At 40.6% G+C, this 12,154-nt stretch overlaps 1 protein-coding gene across 1 annotated transcript in view; it reads left to right on the top strand.

Moving 5' to 3' along the window:
* Positions 1–584: 584 nt before the first annotated feature.
* The window catches only part of BCAT1 (branched chain amino acid transaminase 1), a 92,195-nt gene continuing 80,625 nt past the window's right edge, over positions 585–12,154 (top strand). The window contains exon 1 of the mRNA XM_036252131.1: positions 585–665. Coding sequence (XP_036108024.1) covers positions 660–665 — 6 coding nt within the window. The 5' untranslated portion in view covers positions 585–659. The remainder of the gene's footprint in view (positions 666–12,154) is intronic.

The following is a 12,154-nucleotide window of genomic DNA, read 5'->3' as shown; positions in this document are numbered from 1 at the left end:
ACACGTGGCTGGCGGGACTGGATTGCTGAAAGATGAGACCCCCAGGGTGGAGAGCACTCATTCCTGGGGAAGATCAGAGAACAAGCACCCAAAGCACGGTTGCTAATGAGGCAACCAGACCAAAGTGGGAAGGATGTCGAGGGGCTGATGTACCCAAAGGCGAAAGGAAGATAACGATGCTGCACGACACATACCATGGAACATGGCACGTAAGGAGCATGAACCCAGGTAAACTGGAAATTGTAAAGCAAGAAATGGACCCTCTAAACATTGCCGAGTTGGGTGTTAAGGAACCAGACGGAACTGGTAAGTACAAAGTGTCGCGCTCTGAAGTGGCCCAGCCCCAGGAGCGAGCGGCGGGTGGGTGAGGCTCAGAGCTGGGCCGGGGATCTGGATTTTAGTGCTGGGCGAGACTCTACCCTCAGGGGGCGGTCTGGGGGAAACACACCCTCGCAGCTCTTCCTGCTGATGCAATCTGCCCGGGAGCCAGCATCTCTGCGCGAGGGCCAGGCCGCAGTCCCGCCGCCACGTGTAGCAGCCACCACCCAGCCACTTCCCCACACGCGTCCCCGCCGCCACCAGCGCAGCGGCACGGAGGGCCTGGGACACCGCGGCCGCGTCCCCCGCTCAGCTCCAGCCGTCCCACGGGCGCCGGGACCATGAAGGTACGTGCTTGTGACTTTGACTCTGTTTTACAAAATGTGTGTGTGTGGATGGGGCGTGCGATTCCTCGGAGACACGGGTGGCGAGAGGGGCTGGGCGAGGGCCGCGGGTTCGCGTCCACGCCACCGCTGCCCTTCTCTGCCTGCGGGTCGCGGCCGGACGCGACCTCGGGTCCTTTCGGACTTCGGTTCGGCCCCGGCTCCTTGGAGGTTCCTCGCCCGGCTTTGCCACAGCTGCGTTCGTGAACCGAGGCAACAGGCCGCCGGCGGCTCCTTCCCCTGCCTGGTTCGAAGTTTGGAAACGCAGAGGACGCTGTTCTCGGTTTCTAAGATGCACGGGAGGTGGGGGACTTTGGAGAAGAGGTCTGGGGATGCCCCTGGCTGTAAACCGGGGTTTTCTGCCAGGAGTGCTTCATGGAGGAGGGAGGTGTACAGTTAGGTGACGATGGTGGCAGGGGGGACGTAGAACTGTCTCATCGCTGTGAAAAGCAAAATTGTCTCATTTTGTGCCTTGTGAAAATTAAAGCTTCTAGGAGTCACACATCCTATAGGCCCGACGGTATTCTTTTATGACACAGAGTGAGCCCCCTAATGGCTTTTATTCTTATGCTAATCAAGGGTAATGTGCTCAGCTCCCTACTACTTGTGAAGGTTTAGGTGTAGGCGTGAACACAGCCTCCTGTCTGCCTGGCCTTAAACTTTGGAGAACTGCAACGACGTTGGGAAGTGGAGAGAGCAGCTTTTTAAAAGGAAAGTGAAGGACGGGCAGCTCGTCTTCCATCTGTCATCTAGGAAGGAAGAGATTCCTCTGTGCAATCTGAACTCTTAGGAGAAATAAAGCCATGTTTCAAGTGGTTCTCAAGTGCTGTCATCCGCGATCTCACAAGAAACAAGTAAAGGGTGCCTTTTTCGTCAAACAAAAATGCCCACTGAGATTAAGCAGAACTGAGTGGAAACACTGTTTTGTATTAAAAAAGATAAGGCATATGTGCCATAGTGAAAAACCAAGCAATTTTCTCCTTCTATAGTTAGATATTCTATTTCTGGCTTGCTGTTGTCTGTGTAATTGCAGCTGAAAAACACACTTTGATTGAGTATAGTGTTCATAAGTAAAAGGAGAAAATTGTGAGAATAAACAGCCTTGCTTTCCCAGCTTTTCTCTCTTACATGGAGTTATAGTTGATCATGTGTTTTTCTAAGTTCATGGGCTCTTTAACATGAGTTCAGAAACCCCTGTCCCTTTACAAGGAATTTTATATGCAGGAAACTGAAGGATATCTTCAGGTAGTCTCATTTCTGAAATTTCCCTAGGATCTGAAATGAAAGGATTGTATTCTAGGTGTGATCTAAGGAGTATGTAAGATTTCTTTAAGTTTGTTTTTATTATTTCTACTTACCTTTCTACTTAACCTTTTACTTAAGTATTGCTATCACAATTATTATTTTTTAAAAATGTTATTTACACATGGCACTGTGATAAGTTCTGTCCTCAGCAAATCCTCAAGACATGGTCTTGCCTGGGAGCTTTTATATATATATACACACATGTATATATGTATGTGTATATGTATATGTATATGTATATACATTTTTAAAAATTTATCTTTATTGTTGAAAGTATTATAGATGCTCCCCCCCCCCCATTGACCCCCACCACCAGCTCCCACTGGAGCTTATATTTTAACATGCACACACACAGAATGGGCAACTGAAAAAGAAAAAGGGTACATATATTGAATAGCTTATGTATAAAAATGTTATGTACATACTATGTTTTCCTAGATTAATTTAAAGTGAAGATTTTAAAGAGACAATACCTTAAAGGGTCAGAAGCAAGAGAAGTCAAAGCTAAGTGGAGGAAGGAAGGGCAGAGGGCTGTAGTGTGTGCAGGAACAGGACTCGAGGCCCAGCAGGGAGGGGGCGTCCATTCCACACACAGGATGTGCCACCCCCCCCCAGGCGAGGCCCAGAGATGCTGAGCTAGCGAAGCTGGTCTAGTTAAATGGCATCGGTGGAACATGTGATGGGGAGAAAGAAGAAAAAGGGGAAGAAAAAAGACAATTTAATGTTGGCCACTACTTTATTTAGTGAGTTTCCGTAATGAATACCATCAGTTGACTTTTGAACTACAGAGAAAGGAAGGCGAGGTAAGAAAAATTTCCATTTGTAGGTAAGAATTTCTCTTGCCTGTCAGCTCATTGAAACTGAGGTCTAATGATTTGAAATGGGTTAAAAACCTTATGAAAGAAACTTGAAAATTAATTTGGTTGTTACAGAGGTTTGTGCTAAGAATTCAAACCAAGTTATGGTTTCCTTCAGTAGCTGTGTATCTCTCAATCATTTTCATAATTTTAAATTTTGTCTCTTAGTGCATGTCTGGACTTTTAGTTCTATAGGGGAAGAAAAAGAATTTTCTTTCTACCCCTCTAGGTTCTTGGCCAAGATTCCCCTGTTATAAAACAGATTAACAAGAGAAAAACAAACAGAAGATGAATAACATATATATGTACCCTGGAAAAGCAAGGGACTCCCCAAAATGGCCCAAGCTACCACTTTACAGACCATCTTCAGCTAAAAAACAAACAATGTTGGGGGGACATTTATGGGAGGTAATCGTGGAAAGCACCGTAAACAAAGGTAAAGTTGCTATTCAGATTTAAATAGTAGCTTTCTCCTTTGGTAAAAGTTTCTAGAGATTCTGTTATCTTACTCTTTCTGGCACAGAGAGGGAGACACCCTTACAAATGGAGATTTCCCTTATAAATGTAAATGTCCCTTAGCGAAAGGCAACTTCTCTGTTTTCGGAGACTGTCCTGCGTCTGCAGCCACTCAGACATTATTTGGGTGGCACATGCTTCTCCCCTTTAGTCCTTTATTTCTAATATCAAGATATAGACCGGGGGGGCTGGGCTTATTACTCAACTATTTCAGTGCATACTCGAAGGCTTTTTTCTAAACTGTGGGCATCTTGAGTGTTGGGACTTGTTCTATCTTTTGGGATTTTGGGTTGCTTCTTTGACTGTTTCTTTTCAGTGGGTGGAGGAAGCTGGAAAAGGGAAGAGCTTTCTCTATTTTCCTGTAGGCTTGGTAACCACCGCCCTGCGAAAACCCATTGGAATGTACAGTCTCACACCCAAGGGGATTTGGTTACCATAACAGAATTCGAATCTGGGACTTTCAATGGTAGAAATGATCCCAGGCATCCTCTACGTTCTATGTGATACTATCTAAGCATTCTCTTTGAGCACAGGAGGAAACTGTGACTGGTCTGCTCACTTTACACTTGTGAATGTGAGCAGTCTTTGTGTTGTAACTTTATCCCCTTAACAGCTGTCCAAACGTGCTAAATATTTAATGTGACTTATGGTAAACACTTCTACTGACGGGCTCTCCTGAGCCTCTGAGGCCACCGGGGAATGTGTCCGTGCTGCCGCAGCCAAGGCCTCTGAAACCGGATTCTTTGCAAATCAAACAAGATATAAATGTGAGGTGCAAGTCAGTTTTTGAAATGTTTCACAATTAAGGACTTGGAATGCTCTGATTCATAAACATAACTTTGCAAATACATGCAAACTTTTTTATCATAAGATGTAGTCTTGTGATTCATAATTCAATGGCGAATGTAAAGCCAAAGCAGACTCGACCTTTTCTGTGACCCCAGTGCTTCCAATTAGCCCCCTCAAATTCACAAGCCGATAGCACCTCTAGAAATTGAGTACTTATGTATTGAAAATAACTTAGAAATTAGATTGCCATACTAATACAGCGTAGCACATTACATAAACATTTTTCTTTTTTTTAAACTAGGTTTTATTTATTTGTTTTTATTAATCCTCACCGAGGACATTTTTCCATTTTTTTGTTTAGATAGAGTGGGAAGGAGAGAGAGAGAGAGAAACATCGTTGTGAAAGGGACACATCGAGTGGCATGACCCAACCAGGGCCAGGGACAAACTGCAACTGAGGTACGTGCCCTTTGCGGTAACCGAACCCGGGTCTCTCTGGACCGCAGGCCAATGCTCTAACCCGTGAGCCAAACCAGCCTGGGCTACATAAACATTTATCTATTGTCATATAGGAAAAGTTAATATTGCAAAACATTTTTCTTGTGTTCAGTGGTTAATGAAAAAAAGAAAACCTTAAAGAGAGAATGCTCCAAAAATATAGAAAAAAGTCAAGAAGAAAGGAAAAAGGAGAACAATTGAAAAACTAGAGGAAATAACATTACAGAAAACAACAATCTAGAGAAGTCATACTAAAAGACACATGCTTCTTTGTGATTGAAAAAATTATGAAATACTTGTAAAATTAGTTAGTTCCCTTAATAATAGTCCTATATTTCATCTAAAAAGAACCAGTTTATTGGTTCTTTATTTTGATATGTAGTTCTGGATATTTGACCAATTGCATTTACAGTCTATCCCTAAGTTTGAGAAACATTTTTAACTCTTAACCGTACGTAGTTGGTTATTTGCTTTAGAAAACCCTAAGAAGCTTAGGATGTGATTAGAGAGTTCAGATTATGGCTGACTCCGTATAAATCCAGATAGAAAGAGCACCTAGTGAGATGTTCCAGGCCAAACATTCCACAGATGTCGCTAACATGACCAACAAAAATCTCAACACAGTTCAGGCATGAGGCCAAGGGTGGCTTTGCACAGAATAATCACTTAGCAGTTGTTAGAAGTCCACCACCACATTAAAGGGTGATTTTACCATGTACATTTCATTTCATTTTCCCAGATTTGGATTCAGTTAAATTGTTAAAAAATTTTTTTTTCTTTATTAATTTTAGAGAGAGAGGAACGGAGAGGGAGAGGGAGAGATAGAAACATCGATGAGAGAGAACATCGATTGGCCGCCTACTGCATGCCCCACACTGGGGATTGGGCTCTCAACCCCGGCATGTGCCCTGATTGAGAATTGAACTGACAGCCTCTTGGTGCATGGGTTGATGCTCAACCACTGAGCCACACCGGCCAGGCCAAAGTTAAAACGTTCTGATTTTAGTACTTACTAGATGTTGGTTCAGGAATCTGGCACCACAATAGATGTTTCTTTGAACGATGAAGATAAAGGTAGAGTTATGAAGTCTACCTGGGGAAGCATACTGCATTACTTAGGGATTTTCCATGGTTGTCAGTGTTGGTGAATGGTGTCTGCACTTGCAAGGTTAGTTAACGCTGGTGTTTATGGGAGAACACATCCAGGCTTGAGGAAAGACTTCTTTGCTTAACTAAGATAATGATGCTGTATATGCTTGAATGTCATATAAATTACATTACACTGAATTGTAAACTCAAAGCATTTGTATGAGAAAAGCATTGCAGCTCTTGTTAGCCCCAGTTTACAGATAAGGAAATGAAGATAAAAAACTTACTAGAATTGCTTAAGATCAGAAATAGCAAAGCATCATGAGACCCCTAGATATCTTGACTCCTAGTCTGCTTTCTACCTCACTAATGCTTCTAGACTCTCTTAAATCTGCCGTCACTTAGTAACTCTTATGAAAAGTAGGACCGCCCTGGCCAGTTTGGCTCAGCGGTTGGAGCGTCGGCCAGTGGTCCAGAGAGTCCCAGGTTCGGTTCCTGCTAAGGGCATGTACCTCGGTTGCAGTTTGTCCCCAGCCCTGGTTGGGTCGTGCGGGTGGCAGCCACTCGATGTGTCCCTTTCACGTCAATGTTTCTCTCTCTCTCTCTCCCCCTCCCACTCTCTTTGAACAAAATGGAAGAATGTCCTTGGGTGAGGATTAAAAATAAATAAATAAATAAATAAATAAATAAATAAATAAAAAGAAAAGTAGGACAGTCTCCTCAACAAAATGTACAAAGATACCTAGGCATGAAATTTTCTATCTAAATTTTGTGTTGTAAGATCAGGACAATAGAGTCCATGGGAGACTGTAAGAAAATACTCAAATGTTGTAGTTATTTAGAGCAGCAAAGAGCTATTGTTTCTTGCCTTTGCAACCCCTTGAGATATAAAAACATATAATAAGCAAGAGATATACACTGTCCTTTGAATTTTGAAAAGCCTAATTATCTGCTTTCAGTTCAACAGAAGGCAACCAATAGTTTTTTATTGTTTATTTATTTATTTTTGTTTTTTTATCAGCACGTAAATGATCATTTTCTTCTTTATATTTTAATAGTCTGGGGAAGGGAAAGTTTTTTCCCTCAACCCTCTTAGGTTGACCTTGAAAATCAGACTGAGAAAACACTAACAACAAGAGAAACAAGAGGTTACTAACACACAGCATGCATATACACTGGAAAAATTCAGTGATGAGTAATGCAAAGGAGTGTTTGAACTTGGGTTTCTGTAACATCAGCAAAGAGTAATAAATCTGTGGCGAAATGACAAAACAAAGGTAAAGGCTTTAGGCTTTCAAGGGTGACAAACTGTGGGAAAGTAAACGTGTGGGAATCTAACAGGGTAAGGTTTGTTTGTGAAGGTCCAGCTCATTGCTGACTTTCCACCTTCTTCATGGCCATACCCCTTCCCCAGGAGAGGAGATTTATGGCAGTCCTCATTTCTGAAGTTTCTGTATTGAGTCGGAGAAGGAAGCTCCAGGAAGGCTTTTCTTCTGCATCTGCTGGATCCTAAATGCCTTCAGCTCAAAATAATTCTTATGCAGAAGTGGCATATTTTGATCCCCTACAATAGTCACAAAACAGAAATTGATTCACAGAATCTGTATTCTAACTTTTTAAATTTTAATTTTGTTTTGAAGTGCGTGCCTGGTTGTTTTGTTAAACAGGGTTGACATACAGTTTAGTAGAGTTTAGTAGTTTGGAGTGACTAGACTTCCCAAGTCTTAGATAATGTCCTTACCTGTTGTTCCTGCCAAAGGGACAGGCCTACACTGCTGTCTGTGTCCCTGGCAGGTTTCCCGACCTCAGCCAAAGCTGATGGTAGCAGGGTGGATATTTGACCCAAGTTCAGCCATCTTTGATTTCTTTCTTATTCTCTGGCCCCCACATTCAATTAGCATCATGTCCTATAGATTCCATTTTCTCTATGTCTATACATTCTCTAGTTTCCATGGCTAGTATGCTGATTTATGTTCTCGCTACTTCTTGTTTGCATTATTTCAAAAATTTCTCAACTGGTCTCAAGCTTTATTCCACTAAGGTACTCATTTGATTATTTTATTCCCCCACTCAAACTACCTCCATGCCTTCCCCCGTGTCTACTGAATTTAGCTTAGTACATGAGGTATTTTTCTAATCTATTCTTCCACAGTTCTTCTGTGTGCGTGATGATGAAGGATTAGCTGTTCCTCAAAATGAGCTCCCATGCATTTGTTTCTTTTTAAAAAAATATTTTTTATTGATTTTTTTTTTTTTTGAGAGTGAGAAAGGGAAAGGGAGATTAGAAACATCTGTGTGAGAAACATCCACCAGCTGCCTCCTGCACGCCCCCTACTGGGGATTGAGCCTGAAACCCAGGCATGTGCCCTGATGAGGAATCGAACTGGTAACCTCTTGGTGCATAGGATGCCGCTCAGTCCACTGAGCCACACAGGCCAGGCTCCATTTGTTTCTCACTCCTTCCTCCCCCTCCCCCTCCATCACGCCAGTCACCATGAGGCTCACTCATTCCCCAGGCATTGTTTTGAGAACAGTGACTATATTCTACAGTGGAATGAATATGGGTGGAAGGTGGGAAGGTAAGAGTAGGGTAAACTTCTGAAGTCAGGAAATAAGATATTGATCATATTTTGCAATCTCTCTGCGCTTATGTTTCCTGTCCTCCGGCATGAAAAGTGCGCCTTCAGTGGTGCTTTACAGTGTTAACTGAGCTACGCCAACTCCCTGTTTTCAAATTTCCTAGATATAGACGAATTGATTGTTGTTGTTGTTTTTTATTGTAATGTAAATGCTTGTTTCTCAATTACAGTTGACATTCAATATTATATTAGTTTCAGGTATACAACATAGTACTTAAACATTTATATTTCTTGTGCCCAACTGACATCATACGTAGTTATTACAATATTATTGACTACATTCCCTGTGCTGTCTTTACATCCCCAGGACTGTTCTGTGACTATCAATTTGTATCTCTTAATCACTTCACCTTTTTCACCCAGCACCCTCAACTCCCCTCACCTCAAGCGACCATCAGTTTGTTCTCTGTATCTATGAGTTTGTTTTTGTTTTGTTTGTTCATTTATTTCTTTAGATTTCTTCATATAAGTCAAAACATACAGTATTTGTCTTTCTCTATTGGACTTATTTCGCTCAGCATGAAACCCTCTAGGTCCATGAATGCTATTGTAAATTGTAAGATTGCATTCCTTTTTTTTTTTTCTTTTTGTGGTCAAGTGATATTTTATTGTATGTATGTTAAACCTCTATCCATTCGTCTTTTGAGTGGAGAGTTTAATCAAATGGAGTGTTTACATTTAAAGTAATTATTGAGAGGTATGTAGTTATTGCCATTTTATTAATTGTTTCCTGATTGATTTTGTAGTTCTTCTCTGTTCCCTGTTTCTCTTTAATTCTCTTACTCTCTTCTCTTGTATGTTGATGACTTTCCATAGTGTTGTGTTTGATTTCTTTTCTCTTTATTTCTTGTATATCTCTTGTAAATTTTTGGTTTATGGTTACCATGTGTTTCATATATATGAAGCTATGTATATAACAGTTTATTTTAAACTGATGGTTGCTTAAGTTTGGACACATTCTAAAAACAGTACCATTTTTAGTCACCCCCTCCACGTTTATATCATTTTTTTTAAATCCTCACCCGAGGACATTTTTCCATTTTTTTGTTCACATAGAGTGGGAGGGAGAGAGAAGAGAGAGAGAGAGAAACATCGACGTGAAAGGGACACATTGAGTGCTGCCACCCGCATGACCCAATCAGGGCTGGGGACAAACTACAACTGAGGTACATGCCCTTAGCAGGAAAAAACCCGGGTCTCTCGGGACTGCAGGCCGACGCTCTTAACTGCTGAACCAAACCTGCCAGGGCTATGTCGTATTTTTTAAACTTGTGTGTGTGTTTGTGTGTATCTCTTAATTTGCTGTTGTAATTACACATGACCTTTTCACTTTTGCCTTTAAAATTTTTTTTAGAGAGTTAAAAAAAGATGTTTTCATTGATTTTCAAGAGAGAGGAAGGAAAAAGAAGATATAAAAATATCAATTGTGGCGCTGGCCAGTTTGGCTCAGTAGTTAGAGCATCGGCCTGTGGACCGGAGAGTCCCGGGTTCGGTTCCCGCTAAGGGCACGTACCTCAGTTGCAGTTTATCCCTGGCCCCAGTTGGGATCGTGTGGGTGACAACCAGTCAATGTGTCTCTCTCACGTAGATGTTTCTCTCTCTCTCTTCCTCCCTCTCGCTCTATTTAAAGATAAATGCAAAAATGTCCTCGGGTGAGGATAAAAAAAAATATATATATGTGTGTGTATATATATCAATTGTGTCCGCAAACCGGGCATGTGCCCTGACCTCTTGGTGCAGGGGACATCACTCAACCAGCTGAGCCACACTGGCCAGGGCATACATTAGCCTTTGGACCTTTGTACTAGCTTCAGTGTCATTTGACCCACTGCACTTTTATTATGTGTTCGCCCTTGTCAGTGAGAATTCTTTTTTTTGTGTGATATTTTCTTACTCATATTTTTTATTTTCTTTTTCTTCTTCTTTAAGGAGTTTCTTTAATATTTCTTGTAATATTGTTTTGGTGGTGATGAACGCCTTCAGCTCTTGTCTGGGAAGCTAATTGATTCTGTTTCATACTTGTTTTTGAACAGCAGATACATTTTTCCATATCTGATTTACTTGGAGTCAAATGACTCCCAAAAGACAGAGGCTTATAAACATCAAATATTCACGTGTTATGATGCCTATTGTCAAACTCATCTTATAGAGCTGCTATTTGCTCATTGATTTTTAAAGAATGTCATCAGTGAAACTATATATAGACTGTAAGCACACACTGTAAATGTTTCTGGGAAAGTTCATACAAAAAGATGCAACATAGCAATATAAACTGAACGTTATGGAGATTCTAAGAAACACACCCAGCAAGGCCAGACTGCAAAATCATTACTGTTTTCAGAGATAGGCAATGTGTAAAGGGAAATGGCCCATGTTACATCCTGAGGAACTGACTTAAAATACAGAACAAAGTCACGTGTCTGGGAATGTTAACCAATTCCAATACTGTTCAACATGGTTTTCTTTTGTTGCAAACAATGCCATTTTTAAGCAAACTAATTAATGCATGCACTGAAAAACAAATCCAACAAAAGAGGCACTTAGAGGCAGTGTTCACTGAATACTGGAATTCTGAAAGGAAAAAATCTATTAGGTCATTTTAGGCATTTACTTCTGCCAAAGAAGGATTGTTCTTTTGAGTTTATTTTTCTAGCTTTCAATTCTATTCTTAAGAACCAAGACTTTCTAAATTTTCAGTGGAAGATTCTGCCACCTACAATGTTCACTGTTTAAAAGTATCTTGATAATTCACCTATTTCCCTTTTCTTTCAGTTATACACATCAACAACAATTTATGTTTGGCTATGCTGATAGTGTGCCACAAGTCTTTATGTTTACTTTTTAAAATATCATATACTATATATCATGTAGCTCCTCCTATAAAACCCTTCTCCACTATTCATACCATCAGTCTCTTTCTTATAATTATCATATGTTTTCATTGCTTGGTTATTTACAAAATTGGCTTTTTCTTTTTTTCAGTGACATGAGAGCAAATACTCTATTAGTAATGTTTGTAATTCAGTAAATGTGTAGATAGAGGATGTTAATAAGGTTTATATTCCTTTAATAATTTTATGCATGCCTATTACATTAATGTTGTGTCTGCTGGTCAACCAGGCACCTTCTCTCTTCTTGACCAATGTTCTCAGAACATTGTTTACAGTAGCCCATCAGTCTATTATTTGATGTTAAAGGGCAATGCGTTGAAGCTGGGAATGAGGGCTCATTTGCAACGATATGAACTCAACTACATAGTTTGAGATAGATTTAGTGACTTAACATCATTACTGCCCTGGCCAGCCAGTGTGGCTCAGTTGGTTGGGTGTCATCCTCCACACTGAAAGGTTGCCAGTCGATGCTTCTTTCTCTCTCTCCCCCTCTGCCTTCCTCTCTGTCTAAAAATCAATCAAAAAAATCTTTAAAGAAAACATCATTGCTAATACTTAGTTTAATTAGCGGTGCCTTGTATTTCCTTATTCATGTGTGAAATGATGTATGAACAAGAGTATTGCAGCATTGTTTGCAATAACAATAATTAGAAGTAACTCACATATTCATTAGGCGTAAAAAAGAATGAGGTTAAAACAAAAAACTGATGGAGGGAAGGACAAGTAAGCTCTTTACAGATAAGAGATAAGGCTCCATGAACCTTTTCACTGTATATATACTTTACATGTTGTTTTATTTTTGATGCATTGAGTTTATTATATTCAAAGCTGAAATTAAAAAAGAAATGGGAATAAATGTTCAATAGTGA

The sequence above is a fragment of the Molossus molossus genome, unplaced genomic scaffold (genome assembly GCF_014108415.1).
Source record: "Molossus molossus isolate mMolMol1 unplaced genomic scaffold, mMolMol1.p scaffold_m16_p_10, whole genome shotgun sequence".
NCBI classification, from domain to species: Eukaryota; Metazoa; Chordata; class Mammalia; order Chiroptera; family Molossidae; genus Molossus; species Molossus molossus.
The sequence above is the reverse complement of the archived record's forward strand: the minus strand, read 5'-3'. Positions and strand labels throughout refer to the sequence as shown.